This window comes from Lampetra planeri, chromosome 43, assembly GCF_965212315.1.
Source record: "Lampetra planeri chromosome 43, kcLamPlan1.2.h2, whole genome shotgun sequence".
In the NCBI taxonomy this organism is placed as follows: Eukaryota; Metazoa; Chordata; class Hyperoartia; order Petromyzontiformes; family Petromyzontidae; genus Lampetra; species Lampetra planeri.
In genome coordinates, this window is record NC_136149.1 from 1,024,982 (window position 1) to 1,047,025 (window position 22,044).

The 22,044-nt window shown below is 49.0% G+C and overlaps 1 protein-coding gene across 1 annotated transcript; it reads right to left on the reverse strand.

Annotated features, from left to right (window-relative positions):
• Positions 1-36: 36 nt before the first annotated feature.
• On the reverse strand, positions 37-21,005 carry LOC144732551 (chordin-like protein 1). Its single transcript, XM_078613979.1, has 11 exons — positions 20,799-21,005; positions 16,854-16,969; positions 14,402-14,495; positions 11,514-11,668; positions 10,856-10,949; positions 9,800-9,897; positions 7,798-7,999; positions 6,748-6,951; positions 5,205-5,456; positions 3,147-3,254; positions 37-3,029 (listed from the first exon to the last, which is right to left on the reverse strand). The coding sequence occupies exons 1-11, from the start codon at positions 20,896-20,898 to the stop codon at positions 2,830-2,832; spliced, it is 1,623 nt and encodes a 540-aa protein (XP_078470105.1). The 5' UTR covers positions 20,899-21,005; the 3' UTR covers positions 37-2,829.
• Between the last annotated feature and the right edge of the window lie 1,039 nt (positions 21,006-22,044).

The window sequence follows — 22,044 nt, forward strand, 5'->3', positions numbered from 1 at the left end:
CTCTCTCCCACTCCACCGCATTTTCCACTCGGAAAGAACGTTTACAAATTCCGCAACGTTTATTCGTGTCAACATTTCTTGTGTCTACGAGCGAAACGTGTTTCTTTCCTTCCCTCGTTTGTTCAGTTTGTGTTTTGTTCCAATGAGGGCTGCCTCCATTTAGTTCCATGCAGCTCACTTGACGAGTGAGAATTAACTCCCCAGTGATTGCGTCTAATATTCGCGCAAAGGTTGGTCTTTCGCTATTAAATTAAACAGAACTTTTTATTTAACCAGGTAAGGCCCACATAATGACCGACTCATTGCGATTGGCATTTGTTGGCTTGATGTTACGAGTTCACACCACCATAAACAAACCACATTGTTTAACTAAAGTGAGTACCTCCCTCTGAAATACGTGTGGAGCTGAGTCAGTGGCACGGAGCCAGTAATAGAAATGCCACATCCCCATGGAGGGTACCAGTCTCTGCATATAATAGCCACCGTTCACTTTCCACTAAGTGGTACAAATTGTACTGACCATGGATGGATGATGGGCTGAGTTGATTCCTGGCCGGTGTACACAATGCAATCAACAGCACAGCAGGATGTTTATGTAAATATGTTAATTTTGTGCAAACTATTTTTTAACTTTTTAATTTACATAAACAATCACTTCTGGCTGTTTCTGGGTAACCAGCAGCGTGTACAAACGTTTGATTACTAATGTACCTCGCTCAAACTGTTCGATGGGGAATATGTACTTGCGCCAAAATATTTCAAGTAGATACTTTTAGCTAAAAGGTAAAAACTTCTCATAAAATGTAGCGAACACATTCATGCTTGGATTGTTTCCAAAGAGGTGGCGTTTCTGAAAGGGATTGCTTTTATTAATAACGGCCAGCACAAAAAGTAAATTAGATTTGCGCATGCATGAAATAACTGGAAGCGTTTAAAACTATACTTGACAACTTCTAGAGAAATCGCTTGCGACTTTACGTGCGATTTGATCGTTGTCCGGAGAAAATTTCAACAATGAATGAATTGAACGCATTTGTTGTGTTCGCTTTGTAGCCAGGTAACATGCTGACGTTGGAACACCCCCTGCGTCAACGGTGCCTCGGCGGTTACATTTCGATTTAAAGCTTTCGTGACTGCAGGGATTCATCTTCTTGGTTCTTTCGGTAAAGTCACGTAGAAGGGAGATAATAAAATAATAAAAAATAATAAAATAATAAAATTCTCACGACGTTTCGGCCACAACGCAAGCAGCCGTCCTCAGGTGAAGAACAGGTCTATCGGAAAGATTCAGACGCTGTCTTTCCGACAGACCTGTTCCTCACCTGAGGACGGCTGCTTGCGTTGTGGCCGAAACGTGAGAATTTTATTATTTTATTGTTTTATTTTTATTATTTTATTATTTCCCTTCTACGTGACTTTACCGAAAGAACCAAGAAGCTGCCTCGGCGCTTCGTGCTCACACGGGCCATAAACCAGCTCGGCCCGTAAACTCCGCGTGCGGTTAAAGCCTGACATCGACACTTGTGTCCCTTAAAACAGAAACACGGGGGGGCGAAAGGCGGCCAAATGAGTATAAAGTCATGTTAATGGATGTAGAATTTCTGTCATTTTCATGTATAGATGTAAAACATTTTCTCTCCATAACCAAGACCACATGTTACTTTCGGACCGTGTCATCCGCAGCAATGCGCCGTGCTCTGTTGACGGGGGACGCCTTCGCTCGATGAGGCTTCATCGCCCGCTCTCTAGCTTAAGCTGCCGTGAAGTGGAGCCGATTCCAGTTTGCATTCCCACCAGGTTATCGCCAGGATTCCCACGAAGGTGCCCATGCGTGGCTGGGTTGAAGGGCGAGCACCCAAAGGCAAATCCAGGTGTTCACACAGCGAGTGTTGCACGGTCCGACTGGCAGAGTGCCGTGAAGTGCGTGTGTCAACATCGCACGAATAAATGTTTGGGTTTGATGTCAAAGCCAGCCCGTAGGCTTTGATTAATGGCTGCGGAGACCTTGCTGCGTGTCTCGCGTTTCACTTGCAGCGAACGTATTCGTCATTGGCACACGGAGGCGCCCCAGGTTCGGAATGCGGCGGCGTTCAATGATCGTCGCTTCTGTCGTCCTCGTCGAGGTCACTTCTGTCGAGGTCGCTTCCGCCGTCGTCGTCAGCACAGCTGCGGTTCCCCATTGTCACTGCCACCACCGGCAATCGTCATCATCGTCATCAGCGTCATCAGAGATCTTCCATCAACCATCACCAACAGCCAGAGTCGTCAGCAATTATCACGACCATTAATCACCATCATCATTAATCGTCCTTATATGGCATGATGAAGAGCGCTATAAGCCAAGGCAGCAGTATGACCAATTGCATCAGATAGATCATGCTTGTGTCTTCAAACGGATCTTTAAAGCCATATTCCAGACTAGCCACTACCCCTCTGTATACGATTAATTGCATTACCACCAAAAAAGCCTCATGTGAAGCAAGTAAAACTAATTGACTTTGAAGGGTGGTGATGAAATGAATGGGAATGTTTTGGAACACCCCAGTATACTTGATCTGTAGTTGATGACAAATGCATCACGTGGCATGTCTCATGTTGAGTCAGCCTCGAGACCGACCCCTCAAACACAACTCGGACGGGTCTGCCAATGCACAGTCCTCTGAACATTTGGAGTCTGCCGAGCAGCAGTTAAATTAACAGCTCCATGCCACACGTTCGAATCGCACGCGTGTACAAATCGTATGTGTATTTGTCTTGACACATTGGACCTATTGAAAACATTGAAAACGAAGCTTTCTAACCCTAACCCCTGCGCGCGCGCTGCGCATCCTAAGCGAGCCCCATGATGCACGCGAGAGACCCCCTGGACACGACCCTGCCGTGACCCCCGCGCCCGCCGCACTCGTGCTTGAGCGGGGCGAGCGCTCGCAGGAGTTCGTCGGCGCGGACCGGTGCCCCGCACAGCTTGGCCGCTCCACACTCGCCCACCCGCGCCTGGGAGGCCTTCTGCCGGAACTTCTTCCATCGACCTGCGGCGAAAGCGGCGGCAAAGAGCAAGCGGCGCAGCTCGTCAGAGTCGATGACCCGGCTATGTACGGCGCGGACAAAGTTCAACACGCGTGCTGATCTGTGCCGTTCGCTCTCACTGTGCGTGGTGCGTGCGAGCAGACGCAGCGTCACTCCGGTGTCTTGCCGATAGTCGCCCTCAAACTTCTGCTTCTCCATCGGCTCCACGTTCATGTCCAGGATGATGCCTACGTGTGAACGATGCAGGGATAAAGACGATGGGAGATAGAGAGATACATTAATTGTTTCGATATCCTATTTGGCAAAGCTGTCTGACTAAAATCACCCAGCATGCACCTGATACTAGGCGCATGACAACAGTACCACTGCAGTTTAACACATTTTTAAAATTATTCTACGATAAAATTCCCAAGACTAACATTCACGAGGATCCTGCTTTTGGATTACTAACCAGTTCGTTGAATATAAAAATGTTTCAAAATAATAATTAAATAATCGGCTGCCGTATGTCAATCCGTGACTGAAGGTTTTTATCCCAATCCGTGTCAGTCTTGGGGGGTTGTTTGACCATTCCGGTTCGGTGAAAGTGGTGCACAGGACCAGTTCGCAGCTATGGATGGGAATAGAACTCGGGTCGCCGGATTCATAGCACCACCACGCACGACCTGCTGAACCACCACTGTGCCCCCGAGTATTTTTTTTTTGAATGTAGAAAAGTGTAAAACCCACGCACGAGTGGATATCAGAGGGAGGCCACGACATATAAAATGAGCATTGCACCTTTAAAAAAACACAGGCCATGTGCATCGGGCCAAGGAAATGCGTTTAATTTACAAAATCAACACTTTGTAGATTAATGGTTTAAAAGACCACTTTTAAGAAATATATGCCAAAATTCAATCAGGCGGTCGCTGGTTTGTTATTTTTATGGAAAATGCCGCTGTTAAATTTTAATCAAATTACCTTGAGAGGAACTCAAATGGCACATGAATCGGAAACTTTGGCAGCAATTAAACTTTGTCCAAGTCCATTATATTTATGTTTAGCAGAAGTAATTTGAAAATTACTTAAGCGAGCTTGTCCTTGGAAATGTTACCAATGATCTGTGCGGCTTATGTAATGTAAACGTAATGTGAATAGGCATTTGACAAGTCATTGGGACACACCATCGCATATTTTAAATGTGAAATATGCACAGATGACAAACAACTAAACCAAGTTCCCCCCGTAGCCTGTTGGCACAAGTGTTGTTAGCGACAGCCTATGAAGGCCAGACATCCCTACAAATAAACAACCACAATCAGACACGTTCACTTCTTCCACCCTGCATCAGACACTGTTTTATAATAATATTTATTTGGGAAAGCCTCACTGATATTTGTAAATGTTTTTAATGCGGGAGGAAAATCAGTACCTGGAGCACAACTCCACACTTTCTGTACTGCGCACACCACAGGCGAGCAGGCTAGAAGTCTCGCACTACTATCCTGCGCACCACCACCGCCACGTGCAGTTCATCACCGAGACTCACTGCAGAGGTGCTTTCACACGGCTCCGCCACGCGCCGGTGGTGTTTAACCACGGTGCCGTTTCCCACACCGCAGCTCCTCGCGTTAGCGATCCTTTTCCTTCGTTTCGTTTTTCATTTTTTTTTGCCAAGCCGTGCCTTCCACGTGTCGTTAAAATTATGAGCGCGATATTGCGAGCACTGCACATCTGGTAGACCATTTGTGGTTGCTCTTTCAGCACGGCTTTCACTTTTTTCTTCTTCACAATTTTGGTTGCGGTTTGAGAGAATGTTGTGAAGGCTGCATGCTATGTTGCAGCAGCATCATCATCATCAACGACCGGTGGCTTCATGATGCATTCAAAATATAAATAAGGTACAAATATTTTAATTTCTAATTTCATTCACATACTTCAAGATAATGCAGTGTACGATGCGATCTCTAAGTCAGTCAACCTCTTGACATGCTGGCAATTGGCCAGAATGTCAGCCTATTATTATATGTATTTTTCAATAGCAGCAATAATACAGGAACATGGCGAGTTTTTTTTTGCATTTGTGCTTTGAGCACCACTCCTAATGTAGTCTCTGAATGTTCTCGGAAATCGATCGTCTCTGCGGCTCCTAACACCCATCAAATCCACGAAAATACAGCAACAAATCCACGCACCGTTCTGCGTCGTCAGGATGACGATGTCAACGTCTCTGTCGGCATCAGGAACGACCGCAAACTTCCTGAGCCGCGGCGGCTGCGGCAGCGAATGCGGTGGCGGCGATCGGCTCCCTGCGTCCCCTTTGCCGCCCCCGGCCTCTCGCGGCCCCACGCGGAGCGTCGCGGTCGTCACCTCGTACACCGCCCGGTCGCCCACGTCCACGCCGCAGCCCGCGGCGGACCGATGATCTCTCTCCTCTCCGCCTGGCTCTGTAACGATGGAGCGCCATTCGTGGGGAGAGGCGTGTGTGTGTGTGTGTGGCTCTGGGGAGCAGTGGCGTAGTGGTTAGCACATTGGACCAAGAGCAAAAAGATAAGCTTAAAACTTCCCCGTAGAAGATTGAACCACTTCTACGGGGAAGTTTTAAGCTTATCTTTTTTCTCTCTCTGGATATTTGTTCTCTCTGCCTGTGTCCTCTCTTTGGAATGTTCACACTTAAATTCTAACTTAGCAATCTTTGAAATACGTAATCAACCAGGCTATGCGTTAATTGTGTGTTGACCGACTCTCTGTGTTGCATTACATCACATTTCGATATTTTGCGAGGTTATTTAATTTTAGTGTGTCTTTCTCCTAATTTTCAAGCTTGCGTGCCGTGCCACGTCGTCATCTTACTTGCGCAGCAGCAACACGTTGCCGTCCACTCATTGATATGCTAATTTTCTCTGCCCCCTCCCTATCTCCGTCCCCGCTCCCCCTCCCTATATTTAAGGGACCGTTTACAGAAACGACCCCTCTCTCTGTGCCGATATGTGTCCTCTCTCTGTGTGTCCTTGTGATGTCTGTCTGCTTGTATGTCTGTCTATAGTTTTCTAGTTAGATTTTTGTTGCTATTTCTCTTATGCCTGATGATGATTGCTTGTGTTGCAATCGAAACGTCGCTATTATTTTAATTTATTATTTTATCTTTAGACGTGACTTAACCGAAAGAACCAAAGAATAATTCCTGCAGTCACGAAAGCTCCAAAAATTACGCATGAAATCACTTTAACGTTTACCGGTTGGCTGCACATTCAGAAAATGCCTGGAGCAAAAAACACATTTTCGACTTTTGCAACTGAGAAATCAAGGGCACTGCCACAGCGGTGGTCTGCACACCGGACTTGTAGTGCAGAGGTAGTCGAAACAATGGGGGGCACGTTTCTGCAATCAATTCACGACCAAAATTCTTTGGAAAACCGGCGATTGATTGCAAAAACGGTGACCGTTCAATGTGGCTGCCGTAGATTTCCACGCGATAATTTACTTCGTTGAGCTATCATTTGTGATGTTCTCCCCGTGGTTGCGTGGATTTTTCTCCGGGTCCTCTGGTTTTTCCCTGCACATTTAGAAACGTGCATTTAGAGTATTTGGCTGCTAGAAATTTCCACGTGATAAGCCACTTCATTGTGCTATCATTTGTGGCCAGGTAGCTTCTGCAAATAAGCTGTATATAGCTCAGTGGGCCTTAGCTGGTATATGTATATTAAAAATCGTCCACCGTTCTTACTGTGCACCCACCTTGCGGGCACACCTTACAGCAGCGGCCACGCATCTTGCGCGGCGCCGGGCAGGGCATCTGGTCGTCGCGTGGGCAGTGCGTGCGGTGGCACTCCGGGCGCCCGTCGCGGCAGGTGCACGACACACATTCGACGGGGCCCAGCGGGGCCACGTTGGGCTGCCACCACTCCCCATGCGAGTACAGCCGCCCGTGGTACGAGCACGCTGCGTCGCGCATAACAGAGCAACACGCCGAGAGCAAAAGGTTTAAAAGATAAAATTTACCCACCCGCCAGTTTTCATCATCATCACCACCACCACCACCAACATCATCTCTCAGTATTTATACGGCGCCTCTCATGCAGCACTTCTTGAGATGCCCTGCAACAGGGGCACCCCCGGTGGTAGTTGTCCCTGCGAGGCTCAAGATGAATGCAGCACTGGCCAGCAAGTGGGCATGAGGCTGCCAGTCGGGGGTCATGTTGCTATGTGGCTTTCCAATGACGTGATCCGTGAACAATTTGATCAAATTTGTACAACGACGCCGGCACACATTGCCTACTCTCTTTTTGTTAACGTCGCGGAAATCTTTAACGTCCACTTGGAATCAGAAGGCACATAGTAATTTATGGTCAATACACCCGCAGTATTAACTGGAGTGGCCTCTGGGCTCGAACTTGCGAACCTCTGCAACGGTGTCAATGACCACTCCCAGTTGTGCTGCCGGTGGACCGAGCTCAACACGGGGAACGCGAACGAGATTGTGTGCTGTTGCCGCCACGTGCGAGTGGATCACGCGCGTAGTTGTTTCACGCAATGTGCTGCACGTCTCGAAAGCGGCGTGACTTTCCGGCCGTGGGTAACATCAGTCGCCGGCGGTCACTTAACCTGCCTCCTCTTTGGTCGCCTTGGTATAATTCGCGTATACGGTGCGGTTCCTTTTATACTTCTGTGCCGGGGAGACATGGGCGGCCGGGCGTGGTACTGGCCACACGCCCGACTTGTGCACCTGCCCCGACAGTCCGCCCCGGCTATCGGAGGGACGGAGATTGGCGCAAGCGAGCGGGTCACCTTTGCCGGGTCGGCCCCTGCTCATGTTGAACGAGACGCTGGCGCGAGCGGGGAACAGCGACTCGCGGAGCGGGCGCGCGTGTCTCCCCGCAGCGGCCACGGTGGCGGCGGCGGCGCTGACGGAGCGCCCTCCCAGAGACCCCCCTCCTCCCCTCCCACGCGGCCTCCGCTCCTCTCCGCTGGGGCCCCCGCACGAGTGCCTCTGTGGGGAATCGCAGCGCCCCCCCCCCACCACCACACACAGCCGCGCTGTGCTTAGAGCGCTGCTTCGTTGGTGTGTGTGTGCGCGTGCGTGCTGTGTTTAGAGTCGTAGTGTAGCGGTTAGCGCGCTGCGCTACAAACCGGGGACCCGGGTTCGATTCCCGCTCACGGCCAACTCCGGTGACGATTATCAGAACCGGTCCCGGGCCTCCCCTAGGACGACTCAGCCTTAAATGAGTACCTGGTGCGGTGCGTACACATCGCCGCTGGGGAGACAAAGGTGGCCGGGCGTGGTGCTGGCCACCCACCCTCTCATCGGTGCTCGCTAACATCACTTGCCCCAACAGTCTGTTAAGGCTATACGGGGGATCTTTATCTGTTTGCTTTGCTATGGTAAGACTTATGCTTGCCATAGGAATGTGGAATGTTGACCACTGTCTCAGGGCTGTAAACAGGAGGTTAAGTACTGCCCTGTGTTTAAGACTTGCGATTGTAGCCACCTGCCCACTGCAAAGCAGAGCTGACGTTGCTCTCACTCCTCCACCGTTTTTCGTGGATGTTTCCACCGAGAACTCAAGACTGCTAAAGCGGATGAGGACCGACCACCCCATTGCTTTTCTGGGGCAAGGGAGTCACTGTGACACCGCACTTTTGCCATCACATTCAAGTGACTCAGGATTGGAGGTGGTTGAGTGTCTCCATGTGGGCTCATGATGGCCGTATCAGATTCGCCAAAGGTGCGGCATGTGGGATGTTTGGTTGAACCCCTGAGGCTGAGAGACACGTTGTTCCCCGGGATGCCTACAATAGCTGTGCCGGATGCACTGTGCCAGTACCGCTCATCTCCTGGTTGTGTCAGAGAAACCTGGCCAGCAACACCAGTGTCCAGCCAGCTGAGGCTAAGCCAGGTTTATGAAGCGAAGCGAATTTCGTGTCATCAAAATACATCACAACAAATACTTGTTTTAGTTTGTGTTTAACTTGAGCCAGGCGTGGTAGTGCACACCCTGTAATCCGGCACTTCAGAGGATAGGGTCGGGGGATCACGTAGATTATGAATTTCTCAATCCTACTGAGCTGGAAGGTTGCCAGGATGGGGCAGTACATCTGTGTGGATCTGTGCGTGGTTATCCCCTCGAATGCTCAATGGATGTTCTCCAAATACTCCAGTTTATCCTTCCGCACACAAAACCGTCCTTCGTGAAACTGACTCAACATCGCAATGCAGGATCCTCCTGAAAAAGAATGCCGAAACACAATGAGGCTTTTATGCATTACAAATAATCCATTATTATTATTATTATTACAGCCATCTGAATAGCTTAGCTGTATAGGGTCGAGTCAGAGTTTTCATTTCCTTCTTGCGTCAATTAAAATGCGGTGGTTATCACCAACGAGGTTGCTCTAAGTGATTTACGAATATTCCACATTGCCGTGGCAGGAGACCCACCTTATCCTAACGATGTAGACTGTGATGGGTCAAATTAAAAGAGGTCGTTGAGGAGTGGGCCTGGGCAGGACACGTCGTGAGAAGGGATGATGATGGTGGTTGGTGGTGGAGAGTAACGATGGAGTGACAGCCCAAGGGTGGAAGATGCCTGCGAGGGCCCCCGCCGGTGAGATGGAGCGGCGGTGAAACCGGCTGACGCGGTGGCGCTAGGCGGATCGTTGCAACTCAGCACCGTGAAAGAAATGGCGACAGCCTTCATCCAGCGTTAGATAGATCATGGCTGATGACGACTAGAATGATGAAGTGGACGGGATGTTTGGAATGCGTGATTGTCGTGCGTGGCGTCCGTACGGCCTCTCTGTGGGACTGCCTCATCGGAGTTGTCTCCCCGTTGGTTTGTTCCAGGTCCCCTCTCTCGCTCTCCTGCATCTCCGTCTCACTCATGTGTTCTGTAACACACAGAATCAAGGTGACGGGGTCTTAGTTTAAATACACCACCACCATCATCATTATTGTCATCATCGGTCATCATCATAAGCACCGTCACCACCACTCTCATCATCATCGTCACCGTAACCATCACTCACATCACCATGAGCGTCACCAGCATTGTTGTTTTTATCGTCAGCAGCACGACCACAATAATTACAGCAAACATCATAAACTTCGTCGTGGTCATCATCACCACCACCGCCATCAACACCACAGTCATCATCATGATAACTGTCATCACAAACGATCACTATTATTGTTATGAACAGCCCTCATCATTATCACCACCGTCTCCACCATCGCCTCCATCATCGCCTCCATCATCATCAGCAACACCACAATCATCGTCATGTTATGGTCACTGATGTTGGCTGTGAATGGGAATCAAACTCGGGTCATTGTGTGCGTCATCCACGATACGACCGCTCCACTACACGGCCGCTGGCTTGTCGGGGTATGGGAATGAGTCTTGCTGAGGTTGTAGTAGGTCACTGAACAGGCAACTGGCAGTGTTACACAACAATAACAACAACCGCTAATCGTCACTAAGTGGCGGTGACGTTACCACGACGCTTGTGCCAGGCTATGTGCACGTTGAGGCCACGTGAAGTGTCGTACGGCCACTGGCAGGAGGTCACGGGACAGACCCAGGTGTCACGGGTCGACTGACTGAGATGAGTGGCTGATGCACCACCTGTGCCCCCTACTGTGCCAACTTGCTGTGCTTTAGCCACCCGGCGCTCCGCTCGTTGTTGTGAGCGTCGCTCCTCCGCCCTCCGTTGTTGCTGGAGGGCGACTGCCTCCAACTGCCCAGTAGCAGCGTCCTTCACGAGCCTCCTCCACAATGTCACACACACACACGTGCACACACACACGTACACACACACACACGTGCACACACACACGTGCACACACCTTTGCAGACAGGACAGCAGCCCTGCGTGCCCATCACTTGCGCGGTGCAGTTGAGCGGCTGGCACGTCTTCAGTGCGCAGTACACGCTGCCCTCCTGCACACGCAGGCATGGCACAGCGGCGTGCTGGACATGCCATCTCATGCTGTAGAAGCACTGGGAGGTGCGTGCTTTGAATTGCGCCGAGAGGCAGAATGAGAAACACATGGATCGGAGAGCGTGCACAGGACAGAGAGGTCGTGTTGACGGCCCAGCAAAGTCGCTTCGGTTTGGGCAGGAAACGTCGCGGGAAATGACGATGCGACTAATTGACAGCGGGAGAGTCACGTGCCTGAGAGAACGTCCACCGCGGACACTGGGAGCCTCATCTCGCGTGCGGTGGTAGATCCCGTCACCGAAAGGGGCAGCGACAGCTCTGGAGGCCTTCGTGCATCGGTCGATGGAGCGTGGCCGACGATAATGCCGAATTATTTCAAATACACCGCAATTTGCAACGTCAAAGTGTCTCCACGCCTCAGCGGGCATTGGGCAGTTCTCATCTGCGTGGCCCGATTCCAATTGTGGGAGTTCCATGCTTCCTATGGACGGGTGGTGCAATAATAGACAAGGGGGGGTGGGGGGGTGGGGGGGCATGAATGTACGAGAAGGGGCATTGCTCACCGAGCAGCCGCACTGCACGCACTGGGTGGGCCGGCGGGCGGGGAAGAGCGCCGCGCCTCCAGGGAAGAGAGCGCCGTGCTGGTGCGTGGCCCCCTGGTACTGGCACGCTCGTCCGTTGGCTCGCCCCCCGTCCTCCCTGCGTGGCTCCTCCGACTCTCCACCCCGCGATTCGAGGCCGGCGAGGTGGTGAGAGACACAGAGAGAGATGGGGGGGGGGGGAGAGAGGGACAATGTTACTGTTTGATATTTTTATTTATAAATTGCCGTTCTTCCAGGATCTCGTCAAAAACATCGGCGGATACTCAGCACGAGAATACGTCGTGCAACTAAAAACGAAGAATAAGGTGAAATAATGAAATAAATGTTAAACGCCATTTGCTTAATCGGATAAAAGTTGCACAAATGGACGTGTACAGATATACGAACTGCCCACATACTCAGAGTAGATCCTGAAATCTCACGCAGGAAAGTTCTAGAGTCTGGGGGCCACAAGGGCAAAATCTCGACCGAATCCTTGACCTCGGAACGCAGATGGGGTTAGGGAGGTGTTGTTGTCTGTGTGAATGTGTGTGCGTGTGAGACTAAAATCACCCGTGTAGACTACACAGAATGATTGGGCAAGTGCCTTTAGCGAGTACTGCTCAAAGCTACGTGGAAGCAGCACTCGTGATACGAACCAGTTTACCGGAGTTCAAGTCCCAACCACGGTTAATATCGGTGGCGAGTAATCGCTGAACTGGTCCTGGGCTTCCCCTAGGTTCGCTGAGCCTTAAATTAGTATTTGGCATCTAAACATCGGCGCTTGTGTGCCAAAGCTGGCCAGTTGTGGTTCGCAGCGCACCCCCTGTACGCCAGGCTTACCGTAATCGATGCTTGCTAGCGGCACTTACCCAAAGCTACACGCGGGACATTTGTCTTTGCGCGAGACATTCACATCCTATGAGGTGGTGCTGATTGTGATGAGTCGTAACTCGTTCTCAGGCGCTTGGTCTCATTATGAACTTCAATTCTCCAACAAGTTTGACCCTCCCGTGACCCCGAGAACCCCGACCAATGTTTGCGGCCTTTAATCAGTGTTTTGGGTAGCGGAGATGACACTGATTTTCTACCAGTGGTTTATGCCTCTAAAATAGGGGCATTCGCTGCATATCTTGGCTCTTTGTCAATTAGTATTTGAATGTGTTCTGAACCTCCCTATGTTGAATCGGTCTAACATGCGTATATGCAACGGTGAAATCAACATTTTCACAGGGAAAATGAGGGCTACCATGGCCATTCCTTCTTCGTGTGCTGTGCCAGTCTTAATAGGTGTTCACCGACGCTCTATGAGACCTTTGCCAATGTACTTGCATGCGTGCTTCGATATATACACGAGCCAACATCTTCAGTGCACCGTGCCATCTGGCATTTTGCTTTGAGACATTTTTACGAAACTCATTTTGGTAACAAACTATTTCTCTTTTAGTAACGTAACTGTCCCTGCCAACTCATATACACACACGCATGTACATGTGCACTCAAAAGATTCCCCATATAGCCTTAACAGACTGTTGGGGCAAGTGCTGTTCGCGAGCACCTATGAAGGCCGGCACGGTACACGAGTGAGTGGGATGGCCAACACCACGCCCGGCCGCTTTTGTCTCCCCAGTGGCGATGTTTTAAATACACTGTACCAGGTACTGATTTGAGGCTTAGTCGACCTAGGTGAGGCCCAGGACTGGTTGTGAGCGGGAATCGAACCCGGGTCGCCGGGATTATAGCGCAGCGCGCTAACCGCTACACTATCGCTCCCCCCCCACACACGCGCACACAATGACAGGTAATAATAGCACAGACAAACTCTTGAGGCAAGTGCTATTCGCAGACAACTATCAAGTTGTAATGTCACATGGGGGGAGGGGGTGGCGTCGTATGACCAGTACCATGCCCGGCCGCCTTTGTCTCCCCACTGCTGCGGTTTTCAAACCGGACAAAATCCAGGACCAGATCCGATATGACTCGCCCACCGATGTTAGCTGTGGCCGTGAATCGAACCCACGTGGCCGCGATTTGTATCCCAGTGCACTTACCACGATGCCGTTACATCCCACAAACACACGCACGCATATGCGCGTACTGGCATCAGTGCACCCGTCCAAACTTTGAACATTAATCATCCATGGTGATGCATTACCCTCCTTGCTCTGCGCTTTGCCAAAATCTCTCTTTGCATCGGAGAACAGCGATTGTAGCAAACACAGCACGGTCTGTGTTCATTCCACGTCCCTCCTTGCGTGGGCGTTTGGAGAATGTGTGCTGAACAACGTCGCATGCTCAACAGCCACCCACCTATCGACCCACCGTGCTTTTGCTGAAATGACACAGGGTGCTTCAAAAAAATGTGAACACTTCCGAGAATTTGCAACAACACCACAATAAATGTGCCACGGGGCTCTGGCGATCACCTGGAGAAGATTCCAGGCACGTGTTGACAACGATGGCGAACAAGTGGAGACTCGTTGACTTTTTGAAGCTATTCCCATTACATTTGTTATCATGTTACAGTGTACTATCCGTTCTTTTTCCATTAAAAAGATGGTCCCAATTATATATTTTTTGCGGTCCTCATAGGTAGATCTGAGCCTCTGTTACATCTATTATCCCCATATATTTGTGTTACCGTCGTCATTATAATGTTCATCAACTTTACTCTATCCGCTGCTGGAGGAAGACCTCCCCCACGCCGTCGCCATCCCTCGTGGGCCTGCAATACCGCAATGCATCCATCTACTTAGTGGGTATGGGTGTGGGTGCCAGACGGCCATGTGTCCTGGAGGAGCCTCCCAGAAAGAGTGGCGGGCTCAGTGGGATGGACGATTGTGCGTGCGGTTCGGAGGTGCCCGTCTCACCTGGGCACGCGGGGCAGCACTGCTGGGGGACGCTCACTGGGTGCTCGCACAAGAGCTGTGGACACCGCACACGTGCACACTGCACGTTCCCGCTCTGTCGCAGACACACACACACGCGCACGCGCGCACACGTAGTATGCAACGCGTTGCGGAATAGTATAGTGGAGTCCAAATGTGACCACATCTCAAGGACTCGGTCGAGCAGACTGACTCATTCGTCTCATCCATACTGAGGTCAACCACCACAATACAAAAGTCAAAGGTCCCCCGTATAGCCTTAACAGACTGTCGGGGCAAGTGCTGTAAGCGAGCACCTATGAAGGCTGGTACGGCACACGAGGTGGTGAGTGGCCAGAACCACGCGCGGCCGCCTTTGTCTCCCTAGTGGCGATGTTTACAAACCGCTACACCAGGTACTGATTTGAGGCTGAGTCGACCTCGGGGAGGCCCAGGACCGGTTCAGATAATCGTCACCAATGTTGGCCGTGAGTCGAACTCGGGTCACCGGGTTCGTCGTGCAGCGCGCTGACCGCTACACCACCACAATACTCTCACTCACTACCTCTCCCACCCACTCACCATACTAGGGGTCAAACACTTATTTTTCTGCTTCTTCCCTCGCACTGCTCAACTTTGGAATTCCCTCCTCCCATCGTCTCTTTTCGCAAGTTCTTATAAAAAATAATCTCGCTCAATTCAACCACCACGTTACACTCTTATCTATCACAACTTTAATAGCGCTGTTTGTTGATGGCCGCTTGGCGTTTTGAAACTGTGCTCGGCACAGGCCCAAAGTCACCCCATAGGCAGCGGAAACATGGAATGTCTTAATGCTTGGACTGACCAGTGGCAAGTAGTCTGTCGGACTCTGCGTAAATCTATGGATCTCTGCGCGAGTCTATAGAAGCATTTTGCCTCCCGACTGGATACACAAAGATAAAGATCCCCCGTATAGCCTTAACAGACTGTAGGGGCAAGTGCTGTTAGCGAGCACCTATGAAGGCCAGAACGGTACACGAGGGGGTGGGAGGCCAGCACCACGCCCGACCGCCTTTGTCTCCCCAGTGACGATGTTTACACACCTCACCAGGTACTCATTTGAGGCTGAGTCGACCTAGGGGAGGCCGGGACCGGTTCAGATAATCGTCACTGGTGTTGGCCGTGAGCGGGAATCGAACTCGTGTCGCCAGGTTCATAGCGCAGCGCGCTAACCGCTACACTACCGCTCCCCTGGATACACACACACAGACACACACACAGATACACACACACAGACACACACACAGACATACACACAGACAGACACACACACACAGACAGACAGACACATTCTCTCTGAATCACCGTGACTAACTGGCCAGGTGACTCACTGGAATCCTGGGCTTCTGCCATCGGAAGGTTGCGAGTTAAACTCCTGGTTTGGGGTTCATTCATCTCACAATCCCTCGGGGTGGGTTGATAAAATGACTACCACGTTGTGGGGTAGTCAACAGTGGTTGTCCTATGGAACGACTCCTCGTCACCACAGCAATGTGGAATTTCCACTGCTCGCTCATGGCTGTAAATGTGAGATGAGCACCACCTTCACAGTACTCATTTGAGGAGGTCATTCACTGTCATCGTCACACCCGAAGACACGAGTACACGTGTTCCCTGCTGAACAAAAACTGCTGCAAGGCTATTCAGGATTGGTGGCAGGGATGGCGGGCGGCGAATGGAGGCTTCATCCTCTTTCCCCCTCTCTTCTCAGCCCGGCATCTGAGCCTCACCGGCTTGTGAGCCCCAGTGAAGTTGCACTGCCCGTTAGGGTTATGGCGATGATATTGCATCGTACGATGTATGATCCACGATTAATCGAAAAGCACCTTTTTACAAAGCAACGCTGGGGTGTAATTATAGCCTCACAAAATATTTATTTCGAAAAGGAAAAATGTTAATTTCGTGAACAACGGTTGAAGAACTTTTTAATCTGTATTCATACCACAGAAGCACAGCAACGCACAAAATTGATAGAATAAAATAGCAAAATAAAATTACAGAGTTATAGGAAGCTGAAAATCACGATAATCGCCCTATCCTTAAATTCGATATCATATCGCAGAATGGAAAACATTCTCAATGGCATCAAGGAAAGAAGAACGATCATCGGAATGAGAAAGAGGAAATGTTTTGGACGTATTCTACGAGGGTGATTGTTTGATTAATTACGACGTTATAGAAGGAAGAATGGAAACAATAAGAATGAGAGGAAGGCCGAGGATTGTGATTATTAGCAAAAAGAAATGGGCCTTTGTGCAAATGAAGAGGGGTGGGGTGGGGAGAAACAGAGGAGGATGGAGAAGATGGCAGCCAAAGGACTTGCCGCTAAGCCAGAGCATCGAAGAAAAAAGATCATATCGTGACAAACGAGGCCACAGCAACGCCACCGCCTACACACTCGATGGTCGTTCACCTTGGAGCAGGCGCAGCGGATGCAGTGCTCGAGTCCGCGGGGTGGCAGGAATGGGTGCCATGTGTCGCCGGGGCTGTACCTCTGGTCCTGAAACACGCACTGCCCGCCGCCAGCCTCTGTGCAAAGGGGAGAGGGCAAAAAACGACACATGCAGAGGCTGCTGCCTGGCTCAGCAGCCTATGACCAATCACCTGGAATGTGCTCCATCCCACCTGATCTTGGCATCTGAGTAGGGATGGGACTGGATATCGTTCGTCATTGGATGGGTGACCACCGAGTACAAAACAGGTGCTATAAGCTGCTGCGCGATGGATCATTATCCATTATTGTACTGTACGTCTATGCTCTCAGCCTTCACCAATCTGCGCTGACCAGCAAGGTTGACTACTGTAACTCACGTGACCCGCACGGCATGGGGAGGCCCTCATCCAGCAATGAAGTGACAGATGAAGAATGTCACAATGGGTGAGGTGCGATGGACACACGTCACTTACTCCTTTTGACCCTCATATCCGATCTTTGAGATCATAATAGTGCTGTTTGTACCCAGAAAAGCCTCTGCGAGTGTCAAGACTTTGAAAAGGGACCTGATGTTTGGGTTGTCCGGCCAAATTCTATTTTAAGGAAAGTCTTCCTGCGTGTGGGAGGAAACCGGAGTGCACGGGGGAAACCCGACGCATACATGGAGATAGCAGTCAGAAGGTCTACACTGATGGCTTCATCGAGCCACTGGCCACCTCCTAGCCAACTTGCAGCTCAGTTGCATTGTGAGCCTCACAAAGCCACGTGGTCTCACCAACCCTCGCCTCTGAAGCGCTCAGGTGATAAGCGAGCGCCACCACGCCCGGCTCAATGATATTCTCAGGTGATTTCCCCTTGAATTATTACCTTCATTCGCAGCCGAGTATATACGTGGACTTTGAATGACTTAGCCAATTAAATGTCCGTATGAGAAGTGTCATAAGCGTGCCAGCTGCTCTATAACTGGATATTCCTTAAGGTCCAATTTGGCTGATATGTGATCCTTCCTGATGTCTGTCACTGCCCCTTCATGCCAGATTTAGCTTCGCGTTCCGTTCCAAGAGGAAATCCATTTGCAGAGTCAATCTTAGGTTTTCCGTCCCAAGTGATTAACGTACAAAACACCTGTATTTATATCATCATGATCAATTGCCTTCCCATGCCATCGCCATCCCAAGTCAGTGCATATTTGTAAACTATTAAATATGTAAACTACTAAATGAAAACATCTGAAAACACCTTAAATAAGAGTGAGGAGATGGAAGTTCGTAATGATACTTTGAGACAGGATGATGAGCGAGTGCATCAGGGAACAGGGGCAAAGCGGAGATGTCATTTTGATATCAGAAACGAGAGTGGGCTTGGACAGGATACGTCGCTAAAAGGGATCCGGACCAACGAACGAATGAGACCGATGGAATGACAGCCAAGGAGAGAAAGTGGATGACCACTGCGGCGATGAAGAGATTACGTGAATTCGTGCATCACATCGGAAGGAGTTGATCTACAGTTATATTACTCATTTTCAACGCTTTTGTTAATCCACTGCTGGATGAGGGCCTCTCCACACCGCGTGGGTTATTCGGCCATACTTTGCCACCTTGGTCAGTGTGGGTTGGTGAAAGGATTGGTTCAGGTATCACTTGCCACGCTTGTTACCCATGGCTGGTGATTGAACTTAGGTCACAGGGATTCATAGCTGCGTGCGCCAACCGCTGTACCAACATTAATAAACAATGTCCACTTCACATCAGCCGGGCTGCTGACAATGTGCAGTCCCTTATGTTTGACTGGAATACAAACCATGAGGTAACCTGCTTTTAATTTGGCCACGATAAATCACTGTGGTAAGCTACAGTATGCACTGGGTCCTGTCACTTCTTCACCAGCCGGTACAGACTGACATGGTCAGACCCAGCATGGGAATGCTGTCATCCAGCAGTGGACTGACCAAGGAGCTGTAATTTGTATTGTTATTTTTACTATTTATTCCAGTGAAACCCATAAATACAAATTCATTATAATCGTACGTGCAATATGAGCAGTGTGGTGAAGTATGGTGAAATAGCCCCCATGAGGCACATGGCATGGTGGCAAGGACCTCATCCATAACTACAATTGTACATTATATTTTATTTATAATTTAATAGATTTGAGGACTGTGAGTGGTAGTGGTGGCCTGACAAGGCATTAATTCAACATTGCATGATGATGATGATATCACCATGCACCATTGTGCCCAAATATATTCATTAACGGGTGAAGGTTTGTGTGCGAGCTTTTGCTCATAATGGCATCACTTTTTCTGGCCTACACAAGCGTAGGGAGGAAAAATAAACCCACCTCATTGATCAGCAGCCACACAAGCACGAGGTCCTTTATGTGCCAGCAGGTATATATATATAAAAAAACAACCCACAATTTCTAAATTCCAAAAAATACAGGGGGGTACTCCTTGAATTGGCTCTCAAGTCGGCCTCTCCGGGTGAGTTTTGGCGAAGAAATGTGACCGAGGTGAAAAATGAATGAATACAAAAATGAAAACTTCTCAGGAATTCTTGAAACCTTTAACGCTGACACAAAGGGCTGCAGTGTGGCTGTGCTTTGTGCAGTCTCAGCTCGCAAGACCAAGACAAACAAACCATTGCTGTGCTTGTAACGGCGATTAACGCAGTACAGTATCACTATTTGAGCCCAAGAGGCCTTATGACTTTCAACTATAGAGCCATCAGGTTTGTTTTGGTCTTTTTAAGTTGAGATAATCACAGATAAATGACCATTATCTACACCCACGCGAGATAAATTACCATTATTTTCAAGGGAAGCCGTATACGTAGCACCAAATACGGTAGAGCAGAAACATGTCACGTACTGTAATTAAAAACTAAACATAGCAGTGCGATCCAAAAGTGAGATTAAGTAAATAAATTGACAAAAAATAATAAAATTGCAAGAACATCGTAAGATTTTAATCAATAGTGAAAACATGTCAGCGGTTTATAAATTAAATAAACTTTCAACTAGATTAGAGAGATTAAATACTTTCCAGGTATGCAAAAGTGTAGGCATTTTTTGATATTGTTGCAATTCCGGCGTTTTATTCGTAAATGTATTTGACGCTTCTCAGATTTTACAAGCTTACTGATTGCAAAGTGACTTTGTGTGTGTCGTAGTTTATGCCCCCGAATTGCCCCCATACAAATCTATTCCGAGAGCCGCCTTTGCATGCCCTATAGTCCTAGGCTATAATAAAGATGAAAAAAAATGAGGATGTAAACCACAGTAAAAAAATGTATTAGAGTATTGCAGGACATTGCAAGAGTCCTACTATATTTGTTATGGTACAGTTGAGACTTTAACCAAAGCATTACTATAACAAAAAAACCGTGTTCTTTTCTTGACTGATCAATATTTAATCGTAAAAAAACCCCAACACATTCGTCCATAACACTGTCTCAAATGAAACAAAAAAACATAAAATCGGCGACGTTTTAGGCAATGGCCCTTTACTTTACAGAACACTTTTAATCGGTCATTCGGTGTTATTTTTGTGTTCTAAATATTAAAAAGTATTCTTGGTTCTTTCGGTAAAGTCACGTAGAAGGGAAATAATAAAGAACCAACAATATGAATCCCTGCACAGTCACGAAAGCTTTAAATCAAAATTTATATATAAAAAAAGTACTTTAATCGACATCAATGAAATATTTCAGAACAAGACACATCGGGTGCCGTTAGGTCTTTCGTCTTGCTGCTTTTTGATAGATTTGTCCTCACTGCAAACCAAAGCGACATACGAATGTTGGTGTGGGGGGGGGGGTTGGTCTCATGCGAGATGCGCCAGCGCTTTGAGAGCGTGAACCCACAACAACCACCACCACCACGCGCGTGCAAATCGGAGTGCAGCAAGCTGAGAGTACTCACGTCCAGAGCCGTGAGTATGAGCCACCCCACAACTCGCGATCAACAACCACACCGAGAGGCACCCAACTCCGATGACATTCATTCCCATCCCAGTCGCCATGGTCAAGGTGGAGAGGCTTGCACGGTGTATCTGCCTGCCTGCCTGCTGTTCCCACTCTGCCCTTTATGAGACTGAGCTGCACGCAACTGGGAAGTTTGGAAGGAGGGTAGCAAGGGAGGGCAAAGTGACTTTGAGCGGTGGGGGTTGGCGTTGAGATTTGTGGATGGGATTGTGAGTGGGTTGAGTGGGTCTCTATGGTCCAGCTCGCCATCTTGTGGATAGACTCAATACTCTGTTCCATCACCTGATGACGGTCGCTTGTGTTGCGATCGAAACGTCGTGATTTATTGTATTTTCTACTTACGTGACTTTACCGAAAGAACCAAAAAGTATGGATTCCTGCAGTCACGAAAGCTTCAAATGAAGATTGATAGACTCAATGTTTTGTGATGTAGTGTGCATCGCACGTGTACATTTTGCAAGTGGGCACTGCACGAATGTTGTGTCGTGAGAGATCAGAATGGATTTTATTCATGTCGTATGCCCATCGCATCGAATAGTCCAGATCCTTGGAGACGAGGCTTGGGGAATCACACAAATACTATGTATGGGAACCTCCCAGGGTTTACGGACCTTGGCCAGGAGATGGCAGTGCATGCAAGTTCATTTGTGCGTTTTAATGATACACGGTAAGTACAGGAAAGCCGAGTCACCAGTAATGCGATGGTGGCGATGTAACCCAAAACTATCTATGGACCATATATGGAGGAGAAAGTGAAAAAACCTGCACGAACTCCCGCTCCAAAAGCCCTCTTCTCGTCGTGGCTAGCAGACCTCATTGGCATGGACGCAGGGATCGAATAGTCATGTGAAACTCCTCGATCCTCTGGATGGAGGTAAACGCAGCAAGATGCTGTGATTTGTGAACTCGTCTGCGGATCTTTTGAGTGCCAGCCCCTCAAAGACGAGCAATGTTTTTGTGTACGTGTACGGTCATCGTTTGCTTTCCAAAAGCTTAAAAATTCCTGAGTCTCAATGAGACTTTCCTGGGTAAATGTGTTTTTTTACATCTACTGTATTCTATCATACCTCATCAGTATAATTTTGACTACTGTACAGTATTAGCTTTTTTTACCAACACTATCACCACTATTACAGAAGTAGAAAATGACAATCACTCTAATCATCATTCACATCTCCATCTAC

What these genes read in the sequence shown, in the direction of transcription:
- LOC144732551 (XM_078613979.1), bottom strand. Translation starts at nt 20,898, where the DNA reads ATGGCGACTGGGATGGGAATGAATGTCATCGGAGTTGGGTGCCTCTCG. An exon ending in CAGGGGCCGACCCGGCAAAG is followed by an intron (nt 6,952 to 7,797) that starts GTGACCCGCTCG and finishes TGCGCGACGCAG; the next exon opens with CGTGCTCGTACCACGGGCGG. An exon ending in GCTCGCACGCACCACGCACA is followed by an intron (nt 3,030 to 3,146) that starts GTGAGAGCGAAC and finishes CTTTCGCCGCAG; the next exon opens with GTCGATGGAAGAAGTTCCGG.